A 26,940-nucleotide genomic window follows, 5' to 3' on the forward strand; every position below is an offset into this window, starting at 1 on the left:
GAAGTAGTGCGTCGATCTTGCTGCTCCTATAAAGATGCAATATATTCACGACACAAAGTAGGGTAAATCAGAAAAATTAATTTCTTCAGAGAAACTTATTCTATTGAAAAGAAGTTAAAAGATTTTGGAACTGACAAATATGGTTAAAAAATATTGATACTTTTAGGTCAACCCTACACTGTTGTGCTGAGAATATTTATGGGGAAAGGGGTTGAAAATATGTATGTATTGATTTCAGAGTCCTTCCCAGTCAATTTTGCCAACATATTGTCCATTTTGTCAAATATTCCACTGTCGAGCCAACAATTGACTAATAGCAGAATTTTGATTCGCTATAAATTGATTGTCTAACTTGTATTGGTACGATATCTGCCAAGAGACTAATTCAGGTTGAAATTTGTGCTGATGATACTAGTGAGCATGCAAGAGGCATATGCTGGTTGCCTAGGGACCTGCACCCACATGCAATTAATTATCACTTCATGGCTGGTCACAAATGCCACCAAAAAAAACAAATTTTTGGCCTGATGGAGTGCAACTCTGCAAAACCAATTGGGATGAACTCTACAACATTGTATTTCTCAATTTTCAACCTCCCTCCCTCCTCGTAAAGGGCCAAAAGTCTAGGGGTAATCTATATGACATAAATTTTTGAGCATCATTTTGGCAAGGTCTAACAACCCTTTTCGAAGAGATGAGTTAACAAGCCATCTCATCCCCAAAAAATGCAATAGCCTAATGGGAAGCAAGAAATAACCATTCAAAATGTTTTGACTAGATGAGACTATGTGAAAACAGCTCATCCAACGTTGCTCTTTTCCTTGAGGTAAAAATTAAACTGACAAGGGGAGTGCCAGGGTAGGGAAATGAAGTTCGGAGTGGGACGGCTCTAGTGTAATTTCAGAATCCAATGAATAAATATATTGTTATTCATAGCCTTCAGAATATTAATATTAGTCTCCCACACACAACGTTTTCAATATACAACACGAACAAATATTTGAAGGAAACTATTAGGTTGGAAAAGTTGAATATGTTGAAAGAACAAAAGTTTCCAATTTGAACTCATTGTATTTTTATTTTTCAATAAGGAAAAGCAAATAGGTACTTTGAAAATACAACAAACGAATTGTTAACAATATTACATACGTGAGTATTATTATATTCAATTAACGTATTGATCGATGAAATGAACAAGGATCTGAAAACTCCGACTTATGAAAAAAAAATCGAGTAATGCATTCGAACATAAAACCTAATTCGGCTAATTATTCCTGCCAGCTTACCACCTTGGCCACCACGCTATTCAGTTGAGAGAGCGGATACATGGGTATTACATAATGCTGGACTGAGAGTTTCAGACCGTTTTTCTTGCAAATGGCAGGCCATGTAGTCTTATGTCTGGGGCATTGTAGCACTATGGGGTAGTGCTGCAAACACGTGCCACCCCGAACTTCATTTCCCAACCCTAGCACTCCCCTCGTGAGACAATTGCCCTTTTCAGATTAATATACAGTTCTACATAAATGCATTATATATGCTTTTTAAATTTTGCTTGAAGGAAAAATAATGACTTCACCACCGTAGAAAAATGATAAGCAGTTAAATTATGAAGAAAAAATGAATAAAATAAGACGACATAAACTGGGGAATGTAAGTTTTTTTTCGGCTAGGGCGGCATACTCAGGTATAGATTCTACCCAGTTCGATCAAGCCGCCTTCAATGGTAGTCGCGTCCCTGGGGTGCGTTCCGAATCACGCATCATGCGCATCAACGCATGACCTTGATGCAGCCGTTCCGAAATTGCATCAAGGCATTGATGCGCTTATGCTGATGCGTGATTCGGAACGGCTTGATGCGATATGAGCGGGAGGTATTCCCCCGTTCAAAATACCCGCAGGCAGCAGTGCTGGAAGATAGTTCGGGTTAAGCGATAACACAATGATTGATATGCCGAAATTTAATATGCATAGTACTCATGATGACGAACAACGTTTATTGATGCGTATATTAAAACTGAATTATATTCATTACGGTCGTTCGAAAGTTCCAAGCCGTAACTTGCAACTCATATTTACGTAAAATATAGTGATAGACTGAGCGAATTGACGGGAATTTGTGCAGCTAACTCGAAAAACGGTCAATAAGGAAGCGTAGTGTATAGTATATCTCAGCCATCATTGAGTTTTACGGGTCAAATTGTTTTGAAGATAAGATTTTTACGATCAATAGTACGTAGATTTAGCTGCTAGACATCAATTTATGGCTTTCCGATAAGATATACGACTTGAAAACATTTTTTTTTCATAAAAATCGGGAATGAATACTCGATAAAATTTTCACAATTACTTTTTCATACTGCATATATAATGCTTAAAAATAAACTCCAAGACATTTTTATTTAAGTATTCTACCGCTTGGTATTAAGGTAGGTTTGCATGGAGCATTCCAAAAGTCCCTCTTGCCCCCATGGACTTCCCTCCTGAATTCACAACTTCACCCTTTTCATGCTATCTAAAAATCCTATTCTCTCCTTTGTTTACCCAACATTCTATGCCCTAATAGTGAATTCAACATCCACTCCCAGCTCAGTACTTGCCTAATCCATATCTCCTGTCTCCTTTGAATGCTATCCAGAAGCTGTCTCTCCTCACTCAACATGTCTCGCACTTGACCTTCTTTCTTCTCTCAGTCCACTTCACTTTCTCCTTACCCACATCTCGAACACCTCCAGCCTCTCCCATTCTCCTCCCTAAGTGCCCATGTTCCCACACTGTGAAGTGCTATATTCCTGATCAAAATGTTACAAATTTATCAACCAATGTACTGTCTGTAAGCAAGCTAGTTAAAAAGACACAGCTGTCTTGTGTAATGAATTTAGGTACAGCTTATTTGATGCCAGATCTTTGGAAGTAATAGGAGTGATTTAGCCACTAGTTTTGAAGAAAATGGCATATGTTGTCAAGATTTGAAAAAATATTATTCAGAAAGTAAAAGTAATGCAACTTGTTATGTAGGATTGACTGTCAAAGCAGTAGAGGACTGTTTACTAAGTCTGTGGCACAAGAGTAGCAGACTTGTGACAGAGTAACATGCAGGTTATAATGTGGTTGACAGTGGTGTGGATTGTCCCCCTAATAATAAATTTCAGCCTTGTATAGCATATGTTGATGGCAAGTTAGCAAAGAAATGATTCGAGATAAGCACTAGAATGGAAGCTGTATGTAATAAATTAAGTCTGATCCCCTCAGAATTGTGTGGTCTGATGGTATTATAGGTGAAAATATATTTATGTTATTTATGTAAAATATGCATATAAATTCAGGGGTAAGGAAAGAAAGGGATAGGAACATGGAATAGAAAAAGGACGAGGACAATGTATGCTCACCTTCACTGATGTCTGCACAAGAAAGGTTTTTGTTTTCTTTATTAAAATTAAGAAGTCTCATTTAGTCCTACAATGCTATACAATTTTTAAGGCAAGCATGGAGAATGAGACAGGGAACAATATGAAATGCCTGCACACAAATTATGGGGGTGAATATATGGGTCAGGCATAACAGGGGAGGTTAAGGGCATGTGTGCTAAAATATTTAACTACAAAATCTTATAATCTTCAAGCAGAAATGATTAGCTGAGCCAATAGAAAGCTAGGTACAAACTCTCTGGCATCAATTCACTAAAATATTATTGGGTTGAAGCTTGTTGAGAAGCTGTATATCTCGAAACAGTACCATCCAAAGCAGGAGGGAATGCATTACCTGAGGAGAGATGGTTTGAACGAAAATTTAATCGAAGACATCTAAAAGTATTTGGATGTATTTTCTATGCTTATGTGGCTAAAGAGCAATGAAAGATGCTGGATGCCAAATGCAAAAAGTATTGGCAAAGGTGAGGAGTCAAAAATGGTATTTTTTGACTGACCCTGATATTGCGGGAAGATTCATCGAAGCAAGTGATGTAGTATCCTTTGTAAATATGTTTGGGGAGCTCAAACCAGTCCAAATATCTCTTGGTAACTCTTTAGTTCTACCTAGGCTCTTAGGGGGATAAGGGATAATTAGTTACTAGCCTCAACCTGACAGTAGAGAGAATGGCAGTGAGGGCAAAGGTAGTGAGGGGAATATCAGAATATCAAGTAATGAAGACTCCATCCCTGAATCAAGTTGTGAGGGTAATGACAAAGTTCCAACTAATGTAGACAGTAGTTTTGAGAGTAATCAAGAAAATGAGTCAGTGTTTGGAAGCGAGGGAGGAGAAGCAGAAGAGACGTTTTCTTTAAAAAATTAAGTGGCTCGAAAACTACCAGATCACATAATCTCCTTGTCATCTACTAACTTGACCTGCAATCAACCTTTGTCTCATAGACGCAGGTTTGAATGTAGCTCCGGCAGTGACCCAAAAACTTTTCCTGATGTTCCATTTCTAGTTTTGATTGGTTGTCTTATGTATGCAATGATTTTTACAAGGCCAGATCGTGTCTTTGCAGTGTCAAAGTTAAGAAGGTTTATTGATGATTTTACAATGCAATACTGGGCATATGCAAAGAGTATATTAAGATATTTGATGGGAACTATAAATCATCTTATGTCTTATTCTTAGTCAGGAACATTTCTGGAGGGATACAAAAATGCTGACTTTGCCATTGACAAAATAGATTGAGTGTCCTGTACTGGATACATGACAAGTTAGTTAATGGAGCAGTGGCTTGGGAAAACAAAAAGCATTTTTACCACCAATGAAATTAATAACGGTTGTAAACAAGTTACATACACGCACACTTCAACGCAACGAATATACATTTTCCCATTTTCAATTTTATATGGACTAATTATTTCAAAAACTAATATCTATAACTCCTTAAACTCTTTCCTACGATAGTAGAAGCAAAATACAGTCGTGTAAACACCCTATGCAAACACAAAACATCAGTCACATTTTTAAAGGTTGCGCCCATTTTCGCCTTCGCATCAACTGCATCAAGAATTTCTGATGCGAGCCGATGCGAGTTGATGCTTCCGAAACCTCGAAATATGCTCGATGCAGGGCCGCATCAATGCGCATCAATGCTTGATTCGGAACGGCCTGATGCGCATCGATGCACATGATGCGTGATTCGGAACGCACCCCTGTTCTCCATATGCCATACCTATTACGGTGACAATTCATAAGACGTGGGATAGGATGGGATGGAACCGGATATTACCCACGAATCAAATACGAAGCGTGATAAGAATGACGAAGAGCTGAAAAATTTCGAGCGAAGGCCACCGATCGCGGCGCGACAACCAATAGGACAGGAGAACCCATATTTCCGAGCAGGGAGAGACCATGAAAGGGGAGGAGTGGTAGGAGAAAGGCTCCCACCCCATGGCCAGACAAAGCCGAGACGCGCTGAGTGCTGTTAAGACGCTCGCTTTCCGCGACGGGAAAAACAATCGCTCGGCTAACACTGGCGACGTCTCGAAAACCAAATAAATCACCGATACCGACTGCCCGTCATTGTACATGCATGGGAAATGGAAAATGAAGCGATGATAAGACGACAATTGAGTTGTAGATTCCGCGTTATCGTAATTTCACGATACTCTAAACGGATGAATTTCATAACAGATGCTATCAGAGCTAATCAGTATACTACCGATCACTTTACATCGACGTTATCTGTGATTGTAACGGAAGCCGAGCCGCATTCCCATTCAAGAGGAGCTAGATAAGATATACATCGAAAGCAAATTACTCCACTACGCTTACGAAAACCACTCCACATTCAAATAAGTAAAACTATTCCAAAGATCAAAAAGCCAAATCGTATTGCTACATATAATTTGCCAGGTAAAACGGAATTGTGGATCGAGTTCATTTTCGGACAATAAAGAGCAATGAAATCATTCAAATAGGTAACAATTTTAACGCCCATGCTAGTGAAGGAAATCACATGGACATTACTAGTAGACAGGTATAGAGGGGAAACCATTGAGAAAACTATTCCATTGGTTGGAATAAACTTTAGTGCTCGAGTAATGCAGATTGAGAAACGCTGATTTGGAAATTGACATCACTTCCGTATAACCAAATAAATTCATTAAAATTCTAAGCATAATCTAACCTATCCACTACGCTGCTCTAAAGTAGCGAGAGCGACAGCAATGAATATTTTTGCGGAAAAAGCGAAATTCAGCAATCCGCGGGCAGTCAAACCCCGGAAGACTTCACTCACTTCTTTTTGAAGATACTCGCGCTGTCTGCGAACCCATCTCGCCCTCACATGCTGAGAATGCCATCGAACCAGCGCGTCATCCCACCAAGTTTCTATGTCCCCAAAGGCGTCGGTGACCCTTGCTCTAGCAGTGTGGGCCAGGTTGTGAAACCCGGACCTCAAGACTAGGGCCTTGCAGGCTAAGGGAGCTCCTTTCACCATGTCCACAGCGAACGATCTTCACTCAAAATCTAATGGCATCCAACCTTCGCTTGCCCTCCCCACGGAGGTATACGCTCGACACGTCAGAGATCAATTACTTCTCTATCGCCTTCGCCACCAACTGCGTGTTCCTTGTCATGGGAGTCGATGTTCCGGGCACAGATGATATGATTCAAGGCGCCGACCAATTCGAACGTCACGTCTAACTGCCGGAGAGCACACAACCCATAAGAATTCCTTGGCGTAGCTTCAACAGCCGGGTGCTAATTGCCTGTTATAGAACCACAACGCGAGAAGATACTTGAAGTCGCTTATTTTCGAAGCAAACAGGATTATTGGGAACGTGCTACGAATACAAATGACGCTGCCGCTATTTTCGCTAGGCCCCACAAGACTTCATATCAGCTGCTGGTGAATATTGCGAAAATGGCCTTTAGATTTGAAAGCAATCCCACCATAAACATCGTAGAGGTGCGAATCCCTACCTCCAACCTGTGATGATGGCGTATTACCCCAAAAATTATGATTCAGTGACAATTTTTCAAGGATGCATCAATACCAGTCGTATACAGGGCGTACCCAGCAAGGGGCAGATGGGGCAGCTGACCCCAGAAGCAAAAATCGCAGAAGTCTTGAAGGAAAATCAGGACTGGATTGAGTTTTCAACAAATTTTCTTTAAGCCCACAAAAAAATGATATTAGTATAGGACATAAAACTAAAATAATTTTTTTTTCAAGGAAATAATTTTAGAAACTAATAAAGCACTGTTATAGTTTTCTTAAAATGTTGGTTTCATTCACCTTTTCCATGCTAAAATGTTACAACTTGATCTTTGAAAACTGATATGCAATCAAAATAAAGCTGATAAAATTATCCATCAACACCAAGGATGAAGACTTCATCATTGAATGGTGAGACTACTCATCATAACTGAACAAGAAACATAAAAAATGCTTTCAATTAATTTAAATATCTTTGATTGTGAGGTAGATTATCTAACTCAGTTTTTTCAATTTTTTTTCTTCTGATCCCCAAATAAATTCCCTGACTATGAGAATCTTTTAGAACCCTGATGCCCAGATGAAAAATATGGGGAAAAATGTGACTTTTAAATGAACTAATTTTGTCTTAAGGAATGATTTTGTGAAATATGAGGGTCACAAAATCATTCCTAAAGACAAAATTAGGAGTGGTAAGAGGATTAGGAAAGGGCAATGCAGTGGTCTGAGTTTCCCTAGAGGATATTGAGAGTAGCTTAACTCCTATTCAGAAGCAGTTGGTTACATTATTTTATTTTGGGATTTCATCTTAACAAAGGAACATGGGTGAGTTGAGTACTGCGAACTACTTGGAGTGTGGGGCATGGCATTATGAGGAAGTGTTAACCCTTAACCAGTGACGTGCAATTCTTGTTACAATACCAGTGATTTTTGATTTATTGCGGTCTGAGAGACCGCAATAAATCAAAAATTCATTAAATGTTGCAACGTCATTTGTATTGCTTGGTTTAATGTTTATTTAACTCCTTAAATATTCTAAAAATTACGTTTAATGTTATGCATTCCCAATACGAAACAATTTTTTAGTAAAAATTGTTATTTGAAACAGGATCAAAAAACTGATGCCAAAAACACCCAAGTCCTTATTATCGTATTTAAGCATTAATATTTCGCCAGATTTAAAATTAAGGCCTTAAATGTTAAAGTTGGAAGGCTAAAAAATAAGTAAGCATGAAATTTATTCCACTTATTCCTTTTCTTGATGCAGGCGATCAAAATGACATTTTTTCACAATAGCACACACAGGCTTTATGCATCGGAAACATAAGAAAGAGGTTTTCCATTTTTTGCATGGCGGGCACAGTCTACATATTGCCGGCTACTCGAACCTTTCAACTCTTCAGCTTCTTCTAATGGTAGATGGAGAAGTTACGCAATAATTAATCCTACCTGTCTCGAGAGTCTAAGAAATGACATTCTCCTTCCCATATGGGCTCTAACAAGATCTGCAGCCATCGATTGAATGAAATTAAATAGTGTCATATCTTTCTTGTCTTATCTCTCACAGACTGCTGAAGCACAAGAGTTGACAAAGGAAATATCCAATATTCTGAAAAATACTGCCATTGGCAACCTCCTTGTCCTTCGGCCGGGTGTGTAGCTACACTACATTTTATCTAAAGTATATCTACCCCACCCTTAGTTGCGTTTCAAAATACAATTACCTCTGGTTTCCTCGGATCTATATCATCACTTACCCTTTAAAGCATTAATTAGACTAAGAAAACATCCTTATTAATTTTGGGGATATGGGATATTACAGTCATGTTAGCCGAGAATCCGTAAAGAGTTGATGCCTGAAAGGGCCCATTATGCGCACTTTGGATGCCACAAAATCACATGGTATACCCCTTTTATTTTTTATGATTGTACTGACGTACGTCAGCCCTTTTTCTTTAAAATTTTCTACCAGTTTAATGGATGTGAACCAATTATCCGATATATCTGTGGGACCCCATGATTGTCTCAGCGAACTGACTGGGATGGTTTGTCTGGCAAACCTTTCCCATTTGCTTCTTTTCCTGCATGCAAATATGCGTTAAACAGATGTTTTCAGCATCAGTCAAACGTACCATTACCACATAATCATTGCTAGGAATATATATTTTGGAACAGCATTGGCATGTGTCAGCCATTAATATTTTATCAATCGAAGTTACCGTTCCCAACAAATAGCAGCGTTGGGAGTTTTTTACTAGAGAGCAAAATAACTCAAAAATAGGGTAGTTTCCTTCATCAAAGAAAACGAAAGGCATTGATTGCGATTCGTTACCCACTACTAGTGTATTCATAATATACAAATTATTTGGTTTTAGAAATACCGGTTTAGACGAATGGCAATGGTAAATTTTAACCTCATTTGAAAAAGGCCAGATTGGCGCCCATGTGATTCCACTCCGCATGACATCACAGGGACCTAGTTTCTACACAAGAGGATAGGAGTTTTACATCGTCTGAGATTACCAATGCATGCATGAGTCACAGAGCTCAGGGATACATCTCTTAATAATCACTTATTAAAATTGTCTAAGGTCGGAAAGTTTCCTTCGTTTGATAAGGTAGTAATAATCCATATTTAAGCCAAGCGCTACCTGCTAGCAGGGTACTCAGCTACCTGCTAGCAGCCTGAGTCGTATCAGCGCTCAAGCCTCACCTCAAGGTCACCTCACAGGGTGGCAGCGGGAACCAGAAATACGTCACACAGACTTTTTCCCATCCTACTTAGCCGTCACGTTTTTGCGCGCTTGAAATTTTTCACTTTTCGTTTAATCGCGAAAAATACATATCATCATTTAAAAATCTAACAGTGTGAAATGCGTACTCCAGGAGTAATAATATTTCTATTTAGGCAATAAAAAAATAATAGGAAACCACCCTATTGGAGTTACTGGGTCAGTTTTGTATTGGGTCATCGATCTGCTGGGTTATCAAAATGGAGACTCATAAGAAGAATAGTAAACCATTGTCCTGACATTACTGATCGGAAAATTTCCCTGACTGCGCCATCTGTGACAAATATTCTGCAAATGTCTTTATCATTAGATTTGAAAATTGTAGAATTAGCCCAAAGGCCAAGAAAACTTTTAATTCCATAAAATCAACATTTTGTAGCTCTGGCCTGCTATCCTTTTTATACTTTTTTCTTATACCTTGAAGCTTCGTATTTGTCCAGTACATAATCAACTGTAACATTCGCTCATAAAAAATTTGAGACCAATAATCAAGACGATCAATATCCTGATCTAGTGATATAATGCAATCCTTCAAACCAGGTTTCTGAGTAAAGATGTTATGGAAGGGTGGACAAATTTTCCTCTTTGCCTCATTTGGTGACCACTGCGAGCGGAAGTAATTGGTTGTCACCGTAGAACGCATTATTAGAGGTCCATGAATTTCGCGAGACGCGATGTCGCGAAATAACGCGAAATAACACGAGATAACGCGAAATCGGTAAATAAAAACGAAATTTCGCGTTTTTGCGATTTTAGGGGTAAGAAAATCACATCTAATGAGTGATAATCTATTAAAGCCCAAACCTTCATTGTTTAACGCTGCCGACATCCATTTGCTCCATCTCATTACAATTCCAAGGTCAATTGGCTCGTTTAGTCTCGCGCATAACGCATCCGCGTAATATCGCGCACTGTAGTGATTTCTCCGCCAGAATTTGCCGTTAGATTTATCACAGCCTCACTCTTCGATTCCCATGTATCAATCCTGAAATATTTAGAATGAGGCGCTTTCTCACCTGAAGAATTAGATATAATGAATTAAAAATGTGAGGAAAGAAACTTAACGCGGCCGCGGAAGAGCGGAAATACAATCTCACGCGCCCGGTACGCGTCAATGCCGAGCAGTAACTCAGGTGACTCACCGCGACGCATTAGACAGCGTTATTGGATAACTTTTAGCAGGAAAACCTTGAATGTGGGTCTAATGCTGGCTGGGACCGGGCCGCCGTTCACGGCACGGCCCACAGCGTGGCAGAGAGTCGTCTCGTCTGAAAGCGGCCTGAATTTCACGGCGTCGTGACGTGAACGGCGGCCGGCGAAAAGTCGTTTCGTCAAAAAGCGGCCTCAATGTAGCACTGCCTGTAATTCACGCCGTAGACGACGCACCGCCGGGCCGGATTGAAATGGGCGCCGTGGTGACCACGGCGGCCGTCAACGGCGCCGTGCGGTCAACTGCGCGATTCGATTCGTTTAAAGATATCCATAGATATCCATAGATACCCAGCTAGCACATTATAAGTCATTGAGATAAGGTGAAAGGAAGAAATAAGGAAGTCGCTTCTCAAGTAAGCTTGTTATGGGTTTCTTACGGCCAGGGCGACAAACATCCAGAGTAATGGCAAAATGGATGCCAAACTTTCAGCACTTCCGTAGATGCTGTTATTATCCCATCGTTACAGAGTGTTAATTAAGGCCTTTATGCATTAAAACAATGTTTTTATTATTGGCGCTTCTATATTATGAGGAGAAATAACATCTGGAACAACAATAATAAAAACACAATTTCACAAGAATACCAACGTAGAATAATATAAAAATGCCGGAAGGAACATCTAATATACGTATTGTAGTCGTCGGGTTATCAAACCATAATTTAAAATTCATAAATGTTAAAATGTATGGACCTTGAATAAATTCAGTTTTTCATGCACATGCCAAACAAGTTTTTTTTACATGATTGGATATTTAATTAGTAACTACGTCACCTATTCTCAACAACTGCCGTGGTGTAGTGGTTAGCGAGTGGTACTTCGGTTCCGAGGGTCGCACGTTCGGATCCAACCTAACGATATTTTTTTTCTTTCCGCCGCATGGATAGAGTACTTGTACTATGCTTTATATCTTCACTAGCCGGTTACTTGCAGTTATTAATTTTTTTCTATTTACGGGAAAATCTGTTATCAGTTGTTCAGCCCTTCTAAAAACTCGCTAAATTTCCCCAATAGCCTTTAAATTCATGTCAAGATGAGCCGCGTAGCATGTGTAGTACGCTGTTCAGCCGCCTTTGGCGCTCCAACAGAAGTGACTTACATTGCCTGAGGATATTTGACGGCATTCCTTACCTAAACGCCCCTAACGTCTTACCCTTGCCTTATATAAGTCCCTTAGCTTACGATAAGCTGCTTATCAATTTTTTCCGTAAGAAAACCATAAGAAACGGTTAACTCACTTACTTTGTGCTATCTGGGATAGACACGTATGGTTATTTGAAAGCACAAAGCGCTAGCAGTTGGGGGAAGGGAAGGAAGGAACAGAAAGGATAGGAGGAGAGGGGGTTCTCCTTATTAGCGGATGGACCGTCAGATATTCGGCTCTCCACTGAGCTACAATGCGAAAAAAAATCATTTCGACATTGGCCAAGTCTAATATCTAATTCTTCAGGTGAGAAAGCCTCTCATTCTGAATGTTTCAGGATTGATAAATGGGAAATAATTTTTCAAGTTTCTTTGAATCCAATTATGTTTTGTTATGTGTGATTCTTTCACTGCCTATCCTGACCGATTGGCAACAGCTGTAATCAAAACTAAGCGATTTTGTTGTATCTAGCTGCTTTCCTACCTTCCCTCAACACCTGGGTGAGGGGTACCGAAAGGGAACCCACGACATTAAACATTTCGGCCAATTTGCAAGTTATACAGTACTATGGTTATACCGTAGCTACCCAGCAATCAGTTTGAAAACACCATCGTGATAGGTTGTGTTTTGCGGTTGGACTGTTTTTTATCGTAGTTCCAGCTTTAAATATCATACGAAGGATGGGAATTTTAAAATGCCAAAAGCTAGTGATACTGTTCATACCAGGGCAAGTGAATTCAGCTGAGAAGGATTTTATGTGAAAGACAGTGTTACTGTGCAAAGTTTGCGATAAAATACTTTAATTTGAAAGATGTGACACTTTGTTAAAGTACATCAGTAGCGATACACATAAACGTGCGAAAGAAAGGGGACACCCGCAAAACGACATCTATCATTTGAACACACAGTCACTCAGTCAAAGAAAGCAGAGGAGGAGCTTGTTGTAGCCACTACAGAAGCATTTTTGAAGGCTTTATTTAGTGTAGAATAAACTTGAAAATCCAAAAATTCTGGAATGGCTCTCTTAAGTATACTCATATGAGGTCGTGGGAATTTACTGTTTGCCGATCGTATTCACCAAGACTACATACTTGAACCATTCGTATACCTGGAACCAATGTAACTTGTACCATCTCTCTCATTTACTTTTATCAGAAATTTTGTACAATCGAAATTGTGTTAAATGTTATGTAAAATGCTTATTAAAAAGTATAAGTATTCATGAAATATGTACCATAAAATAATAAAACGCCTATAAACATGGGAAAATTGTAGCATTATAATAAAACGGCCAAGATTTTCTATAACACCGAAATCACATGGTTTTAAAACGAATTTCAGCAAAAAATAAAACCACTTTCACGGACCTCTACGGATTATGTACATGTGTGACTCATGCTAACAGCATGTTTAAAAAATTGGGGACCAGGAAGGCAGGTCGCGTGAAAAGGGGGAATCTGGCAAGAAGGAGAGGGGGAGAATCTATTTGAAAGACATTCCTAAAGATAAAATTAGGAGAGGTGAGAGGAGTAACTTCCCATTGTTCTCTTCCCATTCCCATTTTTCCCAGGTAACTTGAAACTGAACACATGACACATTGTATTTATTTCGTCTCATTTTCGTCAAACGATGGATGCGGGAAAATTCTGCGTCGGAACCGCGATCTTCAAATGATCAATGCGAGAAACGATACTTCGGGGAGCGATAGATGCGGGAAAAAATTACATTGTCTATAAGGAACTTTATTTGGGACCAGAAACGGCGAACGGTCAATGCGGGAATGAAAAATCGAGGTTCCACCGTATAACTTTCTTTTGAAAGCGGCAGTGTAATGACCTCTTTTCTCTGCTATCGTAATACTCTGAAACCAAAACTGAATCGATCTCTCTAATCAGAGGCAAATCATGTTCCCTTCTTACCGCTGCTCTGGGAAAAATGGAACGACTTTGTAGCAGTTTATATCGCGACAGCATTGAGGCTTTAACGACACAAACAAAAAGAATTACCTTAGATAGCACAAAGCGGAGGAACTGGATCACCACCGACAGTAAATAACTCCACACAAACTTTCCGGTTGCGACGTAAAACTGGCAAGTCCCAGGTCGACGCATGCGAAAATCGTGTAATGCTGTGTTGCCATAAGCGGAAATCTTCTCTCGTTTTCAGGGGCTTAACCTCTTCCCTACGCAGGGTGTGATTTCACGGCCTGAATTTTCTGATGCTAAAGAAGGAAGGCCGGATTTTCACGGCTTGAATTTTTCGAAGCAAAGGGCCAAAGGCCGTGTTTTCACGGTTTCGCGGTCAAGAATGCCAAGTGGGTCCCAACCGCCATTAGGGTCCCTCGGCGCGAGAGGTCCGACCCTTTCCTATTGTCCGTGTGGGGATTACCTCGGCCCATTCCGGCTCTCAGTGTCCCACTCAAGGAAGGTGCTCATGGTCACTTATTTGTTTATAAGTTAAAATAACTAAAAACGTTCATGTTACATTCATTGAAAATCAATGCGAGGAATTACATTCTGTATGTTCTGCTGATTGGTTCCAAATTTTAAACGGAATTCTAGCATTCATATTAACGGAGTTGATCTAGAACAATTTTTGGAGACGCTAAGGTTAGATGTTTAATTGTTATTTTTATAACTTACTAGCAAGTTTATAGGAGCGATATTGTAATGATTTACATCTAAAAATATACGTTACTCTGTTAGCTACATTCTAAGTGTACATTTGCGGTGAAATTCGATAGAATATCCGATTTAACTTCTATGAAAAAAAGCCCTCGTAATGTAATAAAATATGATTCTCTCAGTTCTTTGTCGTGAGCCAAAATTACAGCGACTATTTTGAATAACCTCTTACCTACCTTTGAATACAAAGGTATTATAAACTAATTTCGCTATAAATACTGATTAATGCATATCCTAAAAATTTAATGTACCAATAGGGAATGTTTTACGTAGACACATGTTGTGAGAAGCATTCCATACCATTGCAGGATAGAGCACTGCCCTACCCAGGTAATTACTCTCATACCTTGGTTCTCTGATCAGGTTACATTTAGGTGGTCTGCCCTGTGCACCTCACGGGCTTACTTCGGGACACATTAGCGCATTAACGTTTTCTTGGAAAAACTTAATACCCTCCAACTGGCACACCCAAGAGTATATTGGTGCAAGTATCCTCCTACTGAAAAATGTCTGTGGAAGATGATAACCTCATTCTTCTCGGAATAGCTCATTTTCTTTTCAAAATTTTCTCGGCGTGTATTCAAATTTAACCGTAAATGTTCTGTACGCATTCCCTTTCCTACTTCTGCAAGGATTGTCTTTCAAATGATGTTTTGGTGGAATTACATTTTTTCTTAGAATTATACAGCCAGGATTTTTTTCTTGAAGTGCCTTTCGATGGTTCCTTAGAGCTTTCGTTAGTTTTGCATGCGTTCTCGACGTGTTCAGAGTTACTTGGACGAGTGGAGCATTAGGCAAACTTGCTGGACGGGAATTTCCTTGCACTGGGAAAATGTCCAGGCTAATTACAGATCTATCGATCCTGGAAATACTCACCAGAAGTGTTAATGAAGACGAGGATAGTGACTCTAGAAACAGGTTTTTGTTTTTTTTCTTATTTCGTGCGTAAAATTAATTTATATTTATCTAAGTGAAATTGCTTTATAAATATAATTTTGCAATTTCAAACAGCAAATTTGCTTGATTCAAGTAGTTTTATGAGAATTTTTCGGGAAAACATTCTTCTTAAAAACTTCGAAATGTTTCATTCCCATGTTTTCAGAGAACTCGTGGAGAGCAGACGCGAATGAGGAGTGTGGATTTGGGCATCATTGATATAAAATATGTTAATATCATAAATCGTAAATACCTAGAAGTATGCTAGGAACATTGAAAGATTTCATTCCCTTTAAAGTATTCTTTGGCCTATGATCTAATGCCCTTTTGCTGAAAACCCTAAAAATAACCGTAGAACTTCGTTTAAAAGTTCTATAGGCATTGCAAAATGAAAGGTATACATTGATGAACTGACATTTAATGCAATAGTAACAATTTAAAAAAATTACAATGGAACTAGAAACAATAAACTGACCACAAAAGTACACCGTGATGGGCTGCCTGCGGGAAAAGGGTCGAGGATTATATTTGCCCAGTTGCCGGGGAAAGGGTCCGGCATCCCGCTAGAAAGATCATTAAGTGGAGGGAGCGACTACCTGGACAATTCCTTGCCGAGAAACAACTCCGTACAGGGCGAAAAAGAAATGCTCAAAGCCTTCGTACAGCCAAAAGCAACTTCCCGTGAAGGAGCCCGGCGCGAAAAGGTTAAAGGCCGCAACGCGCGAGAATTAGTAACGTCGCGCCGAAAGCTCGCTGTCACCTGGTTCAAACGCAGTGAGCGTAGTGTCCACAGCGCATGGCAGGCTGTCAATGGCGGTCTTCCAGTCACGAGATTGAGGGTATTGAATAAACGTTCAAATTTTTCGACACAAAAGGCCATCTAGATTTAGTTTCGAAAGTGGTCGCTGCAGCCAGTGGGAAGGCTAATTGGGTGGAAGGGGGACTAAGCAGTGACCGAGGGAGGGGAAACCAAACCAGTCGAGGAAAGTAAACAAGCTGATGAGAAGTGGTGTCATATTTCAGGAGGGGGAGAGATAAGGCTTGCGCTGGGGAAAGATGCTTTTTTTTCTTCAGGCAACATTCGTTCCCCTCGCTTTTCTGACCCATGCGACGATGCTCGCCACAATGAATAGAGGTGCGCTCATGACAAACGAAGTTGAAAATTTCTGGGAAGGTATTATTATCAAGATTGAGAGATTTTTAAGGTTTTAGGACGAAATTCACGGCTAATTCACGGTTTTAAGGTTTTCACGGTTGAGTGGGAACCCTGTAATAGTAGCTAGTGACAAAAATTTCATTAAAATCCGAGTCGGTGGGTGCCATGCCTGGATGAACTGACATGGAATGACCCTGCTCATAGAGAAGAGAATGGAAAAGAACAAACCAACGTTCGTTGCGTTCGTGGACTTAGAGAAGGCATTGGACAATGTGGATTGGAACGCAATGCTTGGTATCCTAAAAGAAATTGGAGTTCTCTACCATGACAGAAGAATCACCTACAGTTTATACAAAAACCAAGTAGCGGAGATAAAAGCAAAGCCCAGCTGTGAAGAATCAAGAAATAGGAAAGGAGTGAGACAAAGCTGTGCTTTTGTCACCAATAATTTCCAACATTTACATCAAGAAAGCAATCAATGAAATAAAATAAAATTTAAAAAGCCAAATTTAAAAAGGTAAACTTAAAAAGTCAAATTGTTATCCCTCTTTATCTTCATTATAAATGAACTACACTACGACACAAAAAAGACCACTAATGCTAATTAGTCTCACAGCTCATAATGCATTTGGTGAATCAAGCATACTTCTCATCCCAATATTATTTGATGATGTATGTACATGAACTCAAGAAATTTCTTGAGGTTTTAAGCAAAAGAAGCATGACAAACCTGAGGTTTCTTGCCAGTTGGAGTCCACTGAACAGAGGGAGGAGGAGTGGTAATTCGCAAAAAGTCATCAGGAAGCTGTCCTACTAGAGGTGGTTCCCATCCATGAATTACACGCAATGGAATTGTTTCTTCTCCATCAGTCTCACCTACATCCCCACTTTGTTCCACCATTTCAGCTCCATCTTCTTTATTAGGAGAACTGTCACCATTAGGTCCTGTCCTGCAGTGACCATCTCGTTCGTCAGCCCTTCTGGGAGATGATGTAGTGGATGTAGCTGGAGACGGAACAAGTTGAGGGTTTTGAGCTTCCCTAATAGATGAGATAGAGGAATGACATGTTTATAGGATTAGGAATCAACAGCACCATTTGTGTCTAATTATATGCATATAGATCTAAGAGCCCTGTGCTCAGTATTTCACAATGTAAGCACATATATTTTTGTTTATGCATAAGCCATGGTATATGCATGTACATAACCAAGGATAAGCACCCTATTTTTACCCAACAATCACAAAAAGTTAAAAATGACGATTACTATTTTTACGGAAATTTTGCAAAAACTTACACTCAAATATTTATTACACAGTCAAGATAATCAATGCTCAACATTCTGGATTAGACACGATAAATGTATTTCACCTGCCATATGAGTGCAATAAGAGACTGTTACACAAAGAAAAGCATATAATATCTGTATATCATTCCAATTACAGCAATTCCACAGCAATGGCTATGAAAATTATCAATAAACCTATACTAGCCATAGCTGTAAGAAGTAACAAATATCAATCAAATGCAACTAACTTGGCTTTAGAAGGTGATACAGTGCTTCCACTAGTAGTAGAAGAGGCTGAACCCTGAACACGCCGGTTCGGGGAATGACTAGATGAGACTAAAGCTGCAGGGATAGGGGGAGGACCTCCTTGCTGAACAGAGCCAGCCTGTTGGCTTTGAGGCAGAGAAAGGAGAGGAGATGACGATGTTGGCCTAGGCTGGCATGGATGCGATGCTTGGCTAGTGTTAGCCTTTACACAAGGTGTTGCAGATGCCAAGGACACAGGTGTTGCCACAGATGAAGGCTGGGATGTCCACTGCTGTTTCTCCTTCTTTTCCATTTCATTTCTCAGTTTTTCGTTTTCATTGTCTGTACTCATTGCCAGCAGCTGGTCTATCGTTGCATCCACAGCACCCTGATTAGCTCGCAACACAGCCTACAATAAATTAGGAAATATTGACACAAAACCTTAACTTATGGCATACCATTAAAATTAAACTTAAGTCACAGCCAAAGAATATTTTCATGATAGGAAGTTAATCAGTCAATTTTCATATTTTTTCCTGCCTTTTGGAATTTCTATTGAAGGCCTTTGATTATCAAATAACATGGTCAAAAGCTTTCAGTGGCATAACCTGACCTGATAATTGTTCATTATCAACTTGATACAAGGCTGGTATTAAGGATTTTCCATTTCTTTCTTTTTCCTCGAAGATAACCCACATCAATCATCACGCAGTTGCTTGTTGGAGCTTGCTCTTGAGTGAACTAAAAAGGTTAAATAAATAAAAAATAAAAATGAGGAGAAATAAAAAAATTACATGGTTAAGACACTACTGAAATTATAAACAAAATGGAAATTTGGATAAGGTGGAGCAAAAATTTCTACCATCAAAAGAACAGGAACTATGTACTGACAATCATTTCTACACATTCTGAAATCACATCACAATGTATCACATCACCGAAATATTTAAACAATCACCCATAAAAACCTAAATGGCATGAGCATACTAACAAAATGATAAGTGCATTCATTCAAATACTCTATAACAAGGGTATGGATGCAAAATAAAAATAAATTCCAAAAACCAAGGTGATATATAAAATTTACTGTAATAAAGAATTACATACATACATACATTCACTCCCCAGTCTACTCACTACTCATTACCAAATGCTCCCAATTTTAGTACCAGCAAGAACAACCATTTGTTAAGTGGAATACCTATATAGTTTTTCTAGATGTCTACAAGGCATGTGAAAAATTCTACTTTAAATCATCCATTATTTAATTACATGGTAAAGATGCAAAATTTAAGAATAAAAACATATTCCTAATTCAATTTACCTTATTTACTTTTTGAGTTGTCACCTGTAAGTCAAATGATGTGCTAAACAACTGAGTTTAGTCATTTTCAACGCCACCTTTTAGTTGAAAAGAGGTAGTTCCTCAAAAGAAGTTTTCAGAGTAGCATAAGTTACTTCAGGAACAGGGTATTTAAAAATATTATAATTTTGCATGTATTATTTGAAGACAAAGGTATATTTTATGAGTGTTTTTCAGACATCTTAATTACTACAACATGTAAAAGTTGAAAAAAAAACTTCATAAGGGTACACAATTTATACTTACGCTAAGCGCTCATGTGAAAATAGTATCATCTACTAACATAATTATTCAGGTTGAGAAAGCCACCTTAAGAATGATATCATATTGGTTAAAATGGGAGATTGAAAAAAAATGGATTGGGGCCAAAACTAATAAAAAACAAAATGGTGACAGAAACAACATCATTTGAAGAGAAAGCATTTCTTCTGTTATTCAACGTCCCTGATGATACTGCCAGCAACAGACTTTATAGCTACCCTAGCAAAAACAAGGCAACTTATATGGAGGCTCTCACAAATAACATGTGAAATTAACCCACATGAAAACCTTCTCTCTGCAATAGGAATTAGATTTTCATATGCTTAGCTGAGGTGATCCTCACAGACTGAGAGTAAGATAGGAAATATAGAGGATGCATTTTTAAGTACATGCATGAACAATAAGATGGTAACTTTTGTAGTTGTGAGGATATGTACTTAATCTTCAATAATACCGAAATCGTATACATGACTAGTAAGAATAATTCTTTCTACTGAAGAATGTCAAAGAATTCCGAATGAAGAATCTTTTCCTCAACTGCACCCATGCGTGACAACTAGCTAATATGAATTTGTCTTGTGGTTTTAAAGTTCCGCATCTCTTCTACTTCAAATTATTGCAAGGGAAATAACATGTTGTTCGGTTTTTAGCTGATATTTAAAACAGATTTTAGATTATGAATCGAGCATGCAGACTACCTGTCAATTTGCTTTTGACTCTAGATCCATCTTGCATGCTGAAAACCATGCCATTACTAAAACAGTCATAACTTCTCATACCAGTCCAACAACATCATATGTACTAGACTACACATGTTTATCCAGGGAAACAAAGAATTGCCTTAGTGGTCCAAGGGAAAAGATAACTTATGAAAACACTAACCACACAAGGAAAACTAGGGATATCAGCTTCATGTATGTAATTCCATTTTCTGCATTTCTAATAATGAATGCATGCATCAGATTCTCAAGTATAATATTGGGTACCACTCAAAACTGAATAATAATTGCACTCAGGGGGACTAAAGTAACTCTTTTTACAAGATACCTAATGCAGAAGATTTCCAAAAGTTTCCACATTGATATTTATGAATACCAACAAAAACAATTAGAGCAAAAAAGAAATGAAAAGAATACTAACATTAATTTTTGACATATTAACAGAGCTATGAGAAATGGTTGGTACACTGCCAAGTAGTTTATTACATCCTATGCCACTCCAGTCATAATAACCAAAATTAATGACGTAACTTTGGCTGTTCAAAGAGTATTGTTGATTACCACAGTAGCAAGACAGTGTATTACATGGCATGAAAAAGGCATGCACAGCAATAATATTACTTATGTAAATTAAAATAAAGTCACAAAAAATGGTTTGGTTTTAGAAAAACATTTGGCCCTACAGGTAAAATCATCAACAGCATGATGGCTAGGGCATTTAGCAAGTATTTATGTACTTTAAAAACATGTAAATATGTATAACAAAATAAAATCTCTTTCCACTTAATGAGAAACTCAAGCCATAATGATAATAGGAATGTGGACCCTGCATTAATTCCGCATTTCCAAGAGGTAAACCTTCATTGTTACTCCTTTGTAAGTTATGACGTTGAATTATAATAACTTGAAAAAGATAGAAAGAAATAAATAGATCATTACCTCCACCATTGTTATGCAAACATATTTTCAATAATATAGTCCACATGAAAAAATGCTCAAAAATTTACCCTCATTTCCATATGTACTTTCCAGGACCAACTTCCTTCGACATTCTCCGTGATCTTAAATCGTGAGACGGTCAATATTCCACCATTATTGCCTCATACAGAAACATTGCTTCATTGTACTGTAATGCATGAATTGTTCCTCACTTAACAGCTTCCACTCCGCTATTAATTTGCCATAAAGGATTCTGACTACGGTATTTTTAACCTTAACCCTTACATTTTATACCATTACATAATTATGCCCTTATAACCCTTATATATACAATGAATCGACTTGGGGGGTATGTGCAAAGAGTGCCAAGGGCTGATCTATCGGCCGGGTTTTTTTACACTCACGCCTTTTATTTCTTGTGTTTCAAGCAGATTTGGTAACTATTTTTAGCATCTGTCATGCTTTAACATGCCCATAAGTTTTGGGAGCAAATTAAAAAAAATAGTTTCTAAAAATGCATACTAGCCTTTATGTAAATTTTTAAGCGCAAACCTAAAAAATTCACCGAAAAAAGCCCTGGCATTCTTTAGCATACCAGGGCAAAATAGGCTGGCACTAAAAGGTTAACCAATCTGAAAAAACTGGGTAGAAGTTACATGATCTATGGGCATAGAGTGGAGTACAGATTCCCTGTATCTATTCCTATTGGACATTATGGTTCTTGTAAACACTAACACTTAACAACTAAAATCTGGTGTTGCACCCAGTGGCATAGCCAAGAGGGGATTTTCGGGGTTACAAACCCCTCCTGAACCTTTAAAAGAGGTGCCAAAAACCAGTAAGATGGCCTCAATAAATAACTTGCATTAAATACTCGTACAAAATTACTGTTTGTGAGTCCTAAAAATCATGTTTTCAACATCAAAAATCCCTAAATATTTTGGGGGAGGATCCCTAGTTGCCCTGGGGTGTTTTCCATACATCCTGGAAGATCCCCGAAATCTCTGTTAAACTCCCTTATTTCAAAATCCACTATGCCACTGGTTGCACCCCTAAATTAACCCAGAGCTAATAATTGGACAGAGGCCAAAAAAACCTCATTGGCCCCATTGTAACAGAGGGGATAAAAACCTTGACCTTCCTCATCTTAATTAGAGGCAAAGAGTACCCATTTTATGATGGCAATTATATTTCCCTATGGTGTAAACATATTAATGCCACACACTCCCAAATCATTAATAATAGTGATGTTAAACTGCCTGCTTTCTACCCGATGACTAGGTGGAAGGTATGCAGAAGTAAGAAAGCAGAGCTGCGTGAAGCATAAAAAATTTAAAGAACATACTTGAAGTGTAATGGGTTTGCAATAATTGGCCAAGTGAAGCAAATTAGGTTGTTCATGAATAAGGTCACACACAATCGCCATTCGAACAATTTCCTACAGCCAGATGGAATCCCACCAAGAAGAAAATCGCAATACATCTACAGTCCATAGATTTAAAAGTGTAAAATGAAATAGCAGACCCAACTACATAGGTACTACTTACTGGCTTACCATATCTTAAAAATCCCATCAAAGAATTTAGCAGACTTCAATGTAATGTACGACTATTAATGCTTACAATCTCCTCAACAGACCAATTATACATGCATTACATGCTTCTTTCCAAGGGCGTACCCAGGATCAAAACTAGGGGGGAGGGGGCAAGCCATGGTTGTTCAAGTTGTAGGTAAGATTTAAGCATGGAAAAGGTGAATGAAATCAACATTTTAAGGAAACTGTAACTGCTCTTAATTAGTTTTTTTATAATTATTTGATTGAATAAATACTATTTTCCTTAAAGGCATTTGCGATTTTTGTTTGTAGGGGGAGGCAGCTGCCCCCTCCTGCACCTCGCTGGGTATGCCCATGCTTCTTTCATCAGTGCAAGTTAACGATTAGTGACAATGAAAGCTCACATTTTATGGTAAATGACAGAAAAAGGGACGGTGGTAATGACAATGTGATTCAGAAAATGACAGGTCAAGCGATCACTCTTTAGGTCACTAAAAACCTATCGCAGGAGCCATCACTCTGAGAGATGGAAAAAATGATTTGCATGATTCAGGCTTAAGGTAAAAGGTAGGTACTAATCTCCATTAACTTGGCAACTTGTAAATCATTTAAAATTAATCATCCTGAATTGCAGTAATTTCTTTTTTGAGAACAACATTTCGTAACCTTTTATTTACTAAGAATAAAAGAGATTAACTATGTCAAAAAAGGAAGCCTGAAGAATTGAACATCCACATTAATAACAGCATAAGTTATTATTCAAATGGAATTAATATCTGCACACACAGACTGAGATACATAGTTATTTCAGAAATGCCTTTCGGTTAGTTATTGTTTTTATTTTGTAGAATTATTTTTTCCCCAAACTGGATCCTATCCTATTCATATGGCGATGAGTAAATCATATTAAAAAATAGGCTTTAAATATGTATGCAGAAGTTGCTTAACAACAAAGGAAACTGCATCATAGGCTTATTAGGCAGTGAAATTAAATGTTTTACTTAGCTGGAACACATACAAACTTGTACAAGTTAATTAAAAATTTAAGTACCCTTAAAGGTAATAGTACAACTTAGTTTACGTGCAAGGTAAGTAGTATTGGAGAATATGAATTAGAAGTAAGTTATTGTGGCAGGTTCGAAACAGTGAAGAATAAATATTCTCCATTGCTTCTTTCCTAAATGATAAAGTAGTTCTCTCGATTACCTCAATAACATCATGATCCATTTCGGGAAACATGACTTTAAAGTCAGCCATGGCTTGGTGAAATTCAAGTTGAGTAGTTTGCTGTTGAACAGCAGCCATTGTGGAGGATATACCTAGTTCCAGACAGCCAATTCCTCGCCTGCAATGATAATATGATATACAATATTTACACTAGGTGGGTGTGGGAGGAATGGGAACATAAATCTGAAAGAAACTTACCTTATAAGCCAGTTTTAGCTTAAGCCATATTATTCGAAAGCCTAGTGTTAGGCGTCATTGGCTTGTACTAAAGTTTGATAACAATCTGAACAGACTTCAATCCAAAACTGATGAGCACAATAGGTTTTAATCCTTTCTTGAATGAAAATAAACTCATATTTTGAAATCGTAAAAGTTCTATCCGGACAACTTCCAACTAAAAGGGAGAGCTACTCTCCTTGTTGTCTCGTTCTACAACAGTACGTAGAAGTGTACATACTTCCTCCTCGACATATTAAACGGGACATCCTTAAATATCTGCAAAAAATGAAAAACATCCTGTTACTAACCATAACAACCTTTGCTATTTTAAAACTGAAATGCTCACACCAAACCAACAGCGGCCGTATAAGCAACAACTCAGCCAGGCATATTATGACCTTTCCATACCATTGATATACAACAGAGTACTGCACACTAAATATGACTGCTGAAGCGGATTGAAATAAGAGTGCCTCTTTTAAATGTAGACAGGTTCCAAGACATTACTAAGTCCGGCTTTACACCGTAAACACACTCACTGCTGGGCCACAAAAACTAATAACTTATGTAATATATCTAATATTACGCGTGATACACCACTTTGAAATGAAAATGCACTCAATAATGAGTTAGAATAATTAGTTTAATAGCACCATCGTCAAAATGTAACTTTCTCCATAGTAGCAAAAATTCAAATAGCATTCACCAATGAACTGGAACCTCAGACCGAATTCTGGTATTCGAATGGGAATGAGAATAGATTTCGCAAAAACGTCTAAAAAATTCTTCCAGAAAACTTAAGAAACGACAACACAGTACTCACATTTAAAGACTACAAAATTAAAGCTGCAAGCAGAAGACGGAATTCTCATTGATTGGACAATCGGAGCTACCAACATAAGTATAACCATTTGCATGGTTTAGGGTGCGATTCATAGACGACACTGAAATTGCTCACTTAACAAAGTCTTTCTTTACGGTAAAGTGAGACTTTAGCTAAAGTTCGATGCAGAGTCGTTTCAAGGATCTCACTGTATAAAGTGGCACTTTAGCTCCTAAAGTCTCGATCATGCATTGAAATTTTGAGTGTTGGCAATGAACGCTGCGAAAAAGTGAAGAAAAAGATGACACACGATTTTAAATGCGTACTTGTTTACAATTGTTTCTAGCGACTGGGTTTTCGTGTTATATTTTGCTAAGATTTTATTAAGCTGCATTTTCTCGTTTTCTCATATTATGTGCGAATGTAAATGAATACTGCATCATTGAAAGCTTTTCCCCACTACCTTTTTTGCACGTTAATGACTGAGTTAGCTGAATAAAAGCTCACTTTTAATTAGCTTCGTGCATTGCCCTTCGATGTTTCCAGCGATGTAAATATTAAAATGATGATATTTTCACGACATTTTCTATGATTAACTGCAAACGGTAGTTAGGACTACATGCTAGGCGAAGTTTGATGGTGTACTTTCATTGAAGGTGGGTGAAATAGTGAAATTCTCTCGCGTTCACTTGAAACTGTACCAATTATTTGAAGATATACCGATCAGTGGCTGACTCAGTTGGACGCATATTTTGAATGAGGTATGGGTGTTTGCTGAATTCTTTTCTGCTTACCAATATTTTAATTCTTAGAATGTTGAGCTAAGGCGTTATATACTATACTAGAGAAATGGACATTCAAGAATACCCACATCATCAAAACCAATGAATGAATGGCCACACAATGAAACATTTTGAATGTGAGAATGGATTTATATCAATAAATATCTCTTTGTCTACTTCAAATGATGCCTCGACATATGTGAATACCTAACCCGAGTATCCATTCACGAATTTTGTAGTAAAAAATGTCTGTGATGCTGTGTAAATGAAATTTCATAACAATCCTACATCCTCGAGAAAACATTGCTTTGTTGCAGATAATATGATTATGAAGGAAAGTATGTTTTAATTTTTTTGCTACCTTTCATGACGAGATCTTATATCATCATTATAAACATTCAAATGCATAGTCGAAAAAGGAAACAGAAACTCGACTCAATATAGTTTCAAAATCACAGAAACATGTTAAACGTGATATGGAGGCATACGGCAAGAGTACATTAAGCTAAATTTGAATAAAAACGCTTAAAATGCAATGCAAGGTATAGAAGCTAGCATTTGGCTGACCAAACGACATGAAAATCATGTCTTCGCGTACGAAGGCTATTGACGCCAATGTAAACAGAATTTTGCTATCATATTCAAGTATCTTAGGAAAATCATGGAACATAAA

General features: G+C 38.1%; 1 protein-coding gene across 3 annotated transcripts in view; it reads right to left on the reverse strand.

Annotated features, from left to right (window-relative positions):
* Nucleotides 1-25,551, reverse strand: part of LOC124163223 (CUE domain-containing protein 1) — a 33,960-nt gene extending 8,409 nt beyond the window's left edge. Inside the window, exons 1-5 of one of the 3 annotated variants that reach the window (XM_046539984.1) lie at nt 25,486-25,551; nt 24,642-24,938; nt 24,423-24,561; nt 18,382-18,788; nt 17,577-17,886 (exon numbers count right to left, since the gene is read on the reverse strand). In XM_046539984.1, the coding sequence (XP_046395940.1) occupies nt 17,577-17,886; nt 18,382-18,788; nt 24,423-24,521 (816 nt within the window). In that variant the 5' untranslated portion in view covers nt 24,522-24,561; nt 24,642-24,938; nt 25,486-25,551. Of the gene's footprint in view, nt 1-17,576; nt 17,887-18,381; nt 18,789-18,992; nt 19,121-24,422; nt 24,562-24,641; nt 24,939-25,070; nt 25,349-25,485 lie in introns of those variants that run through there. The other 2 variants (XM_046539975.1, XM_046539989.1) reach the window with 2 other exon arrangements.
* Between the last annotated feature and the right edge of the window lie 1,389 nt (nt 25,552-26,940).

Source organism: Ischnura elegans, chromosome 1, assembly GCF_921293095.1.
Source record: "Ischnura elegans chromosome 1, ioIscEleg1.1, whole genome shotgun sequence".
Classification (NCBI taxonomy): Eukaryota; Metazoa; Arthropoda; class Insecta; order Odonata; family Coenagrionidae; genus Ischnura; species Ischnura elegans.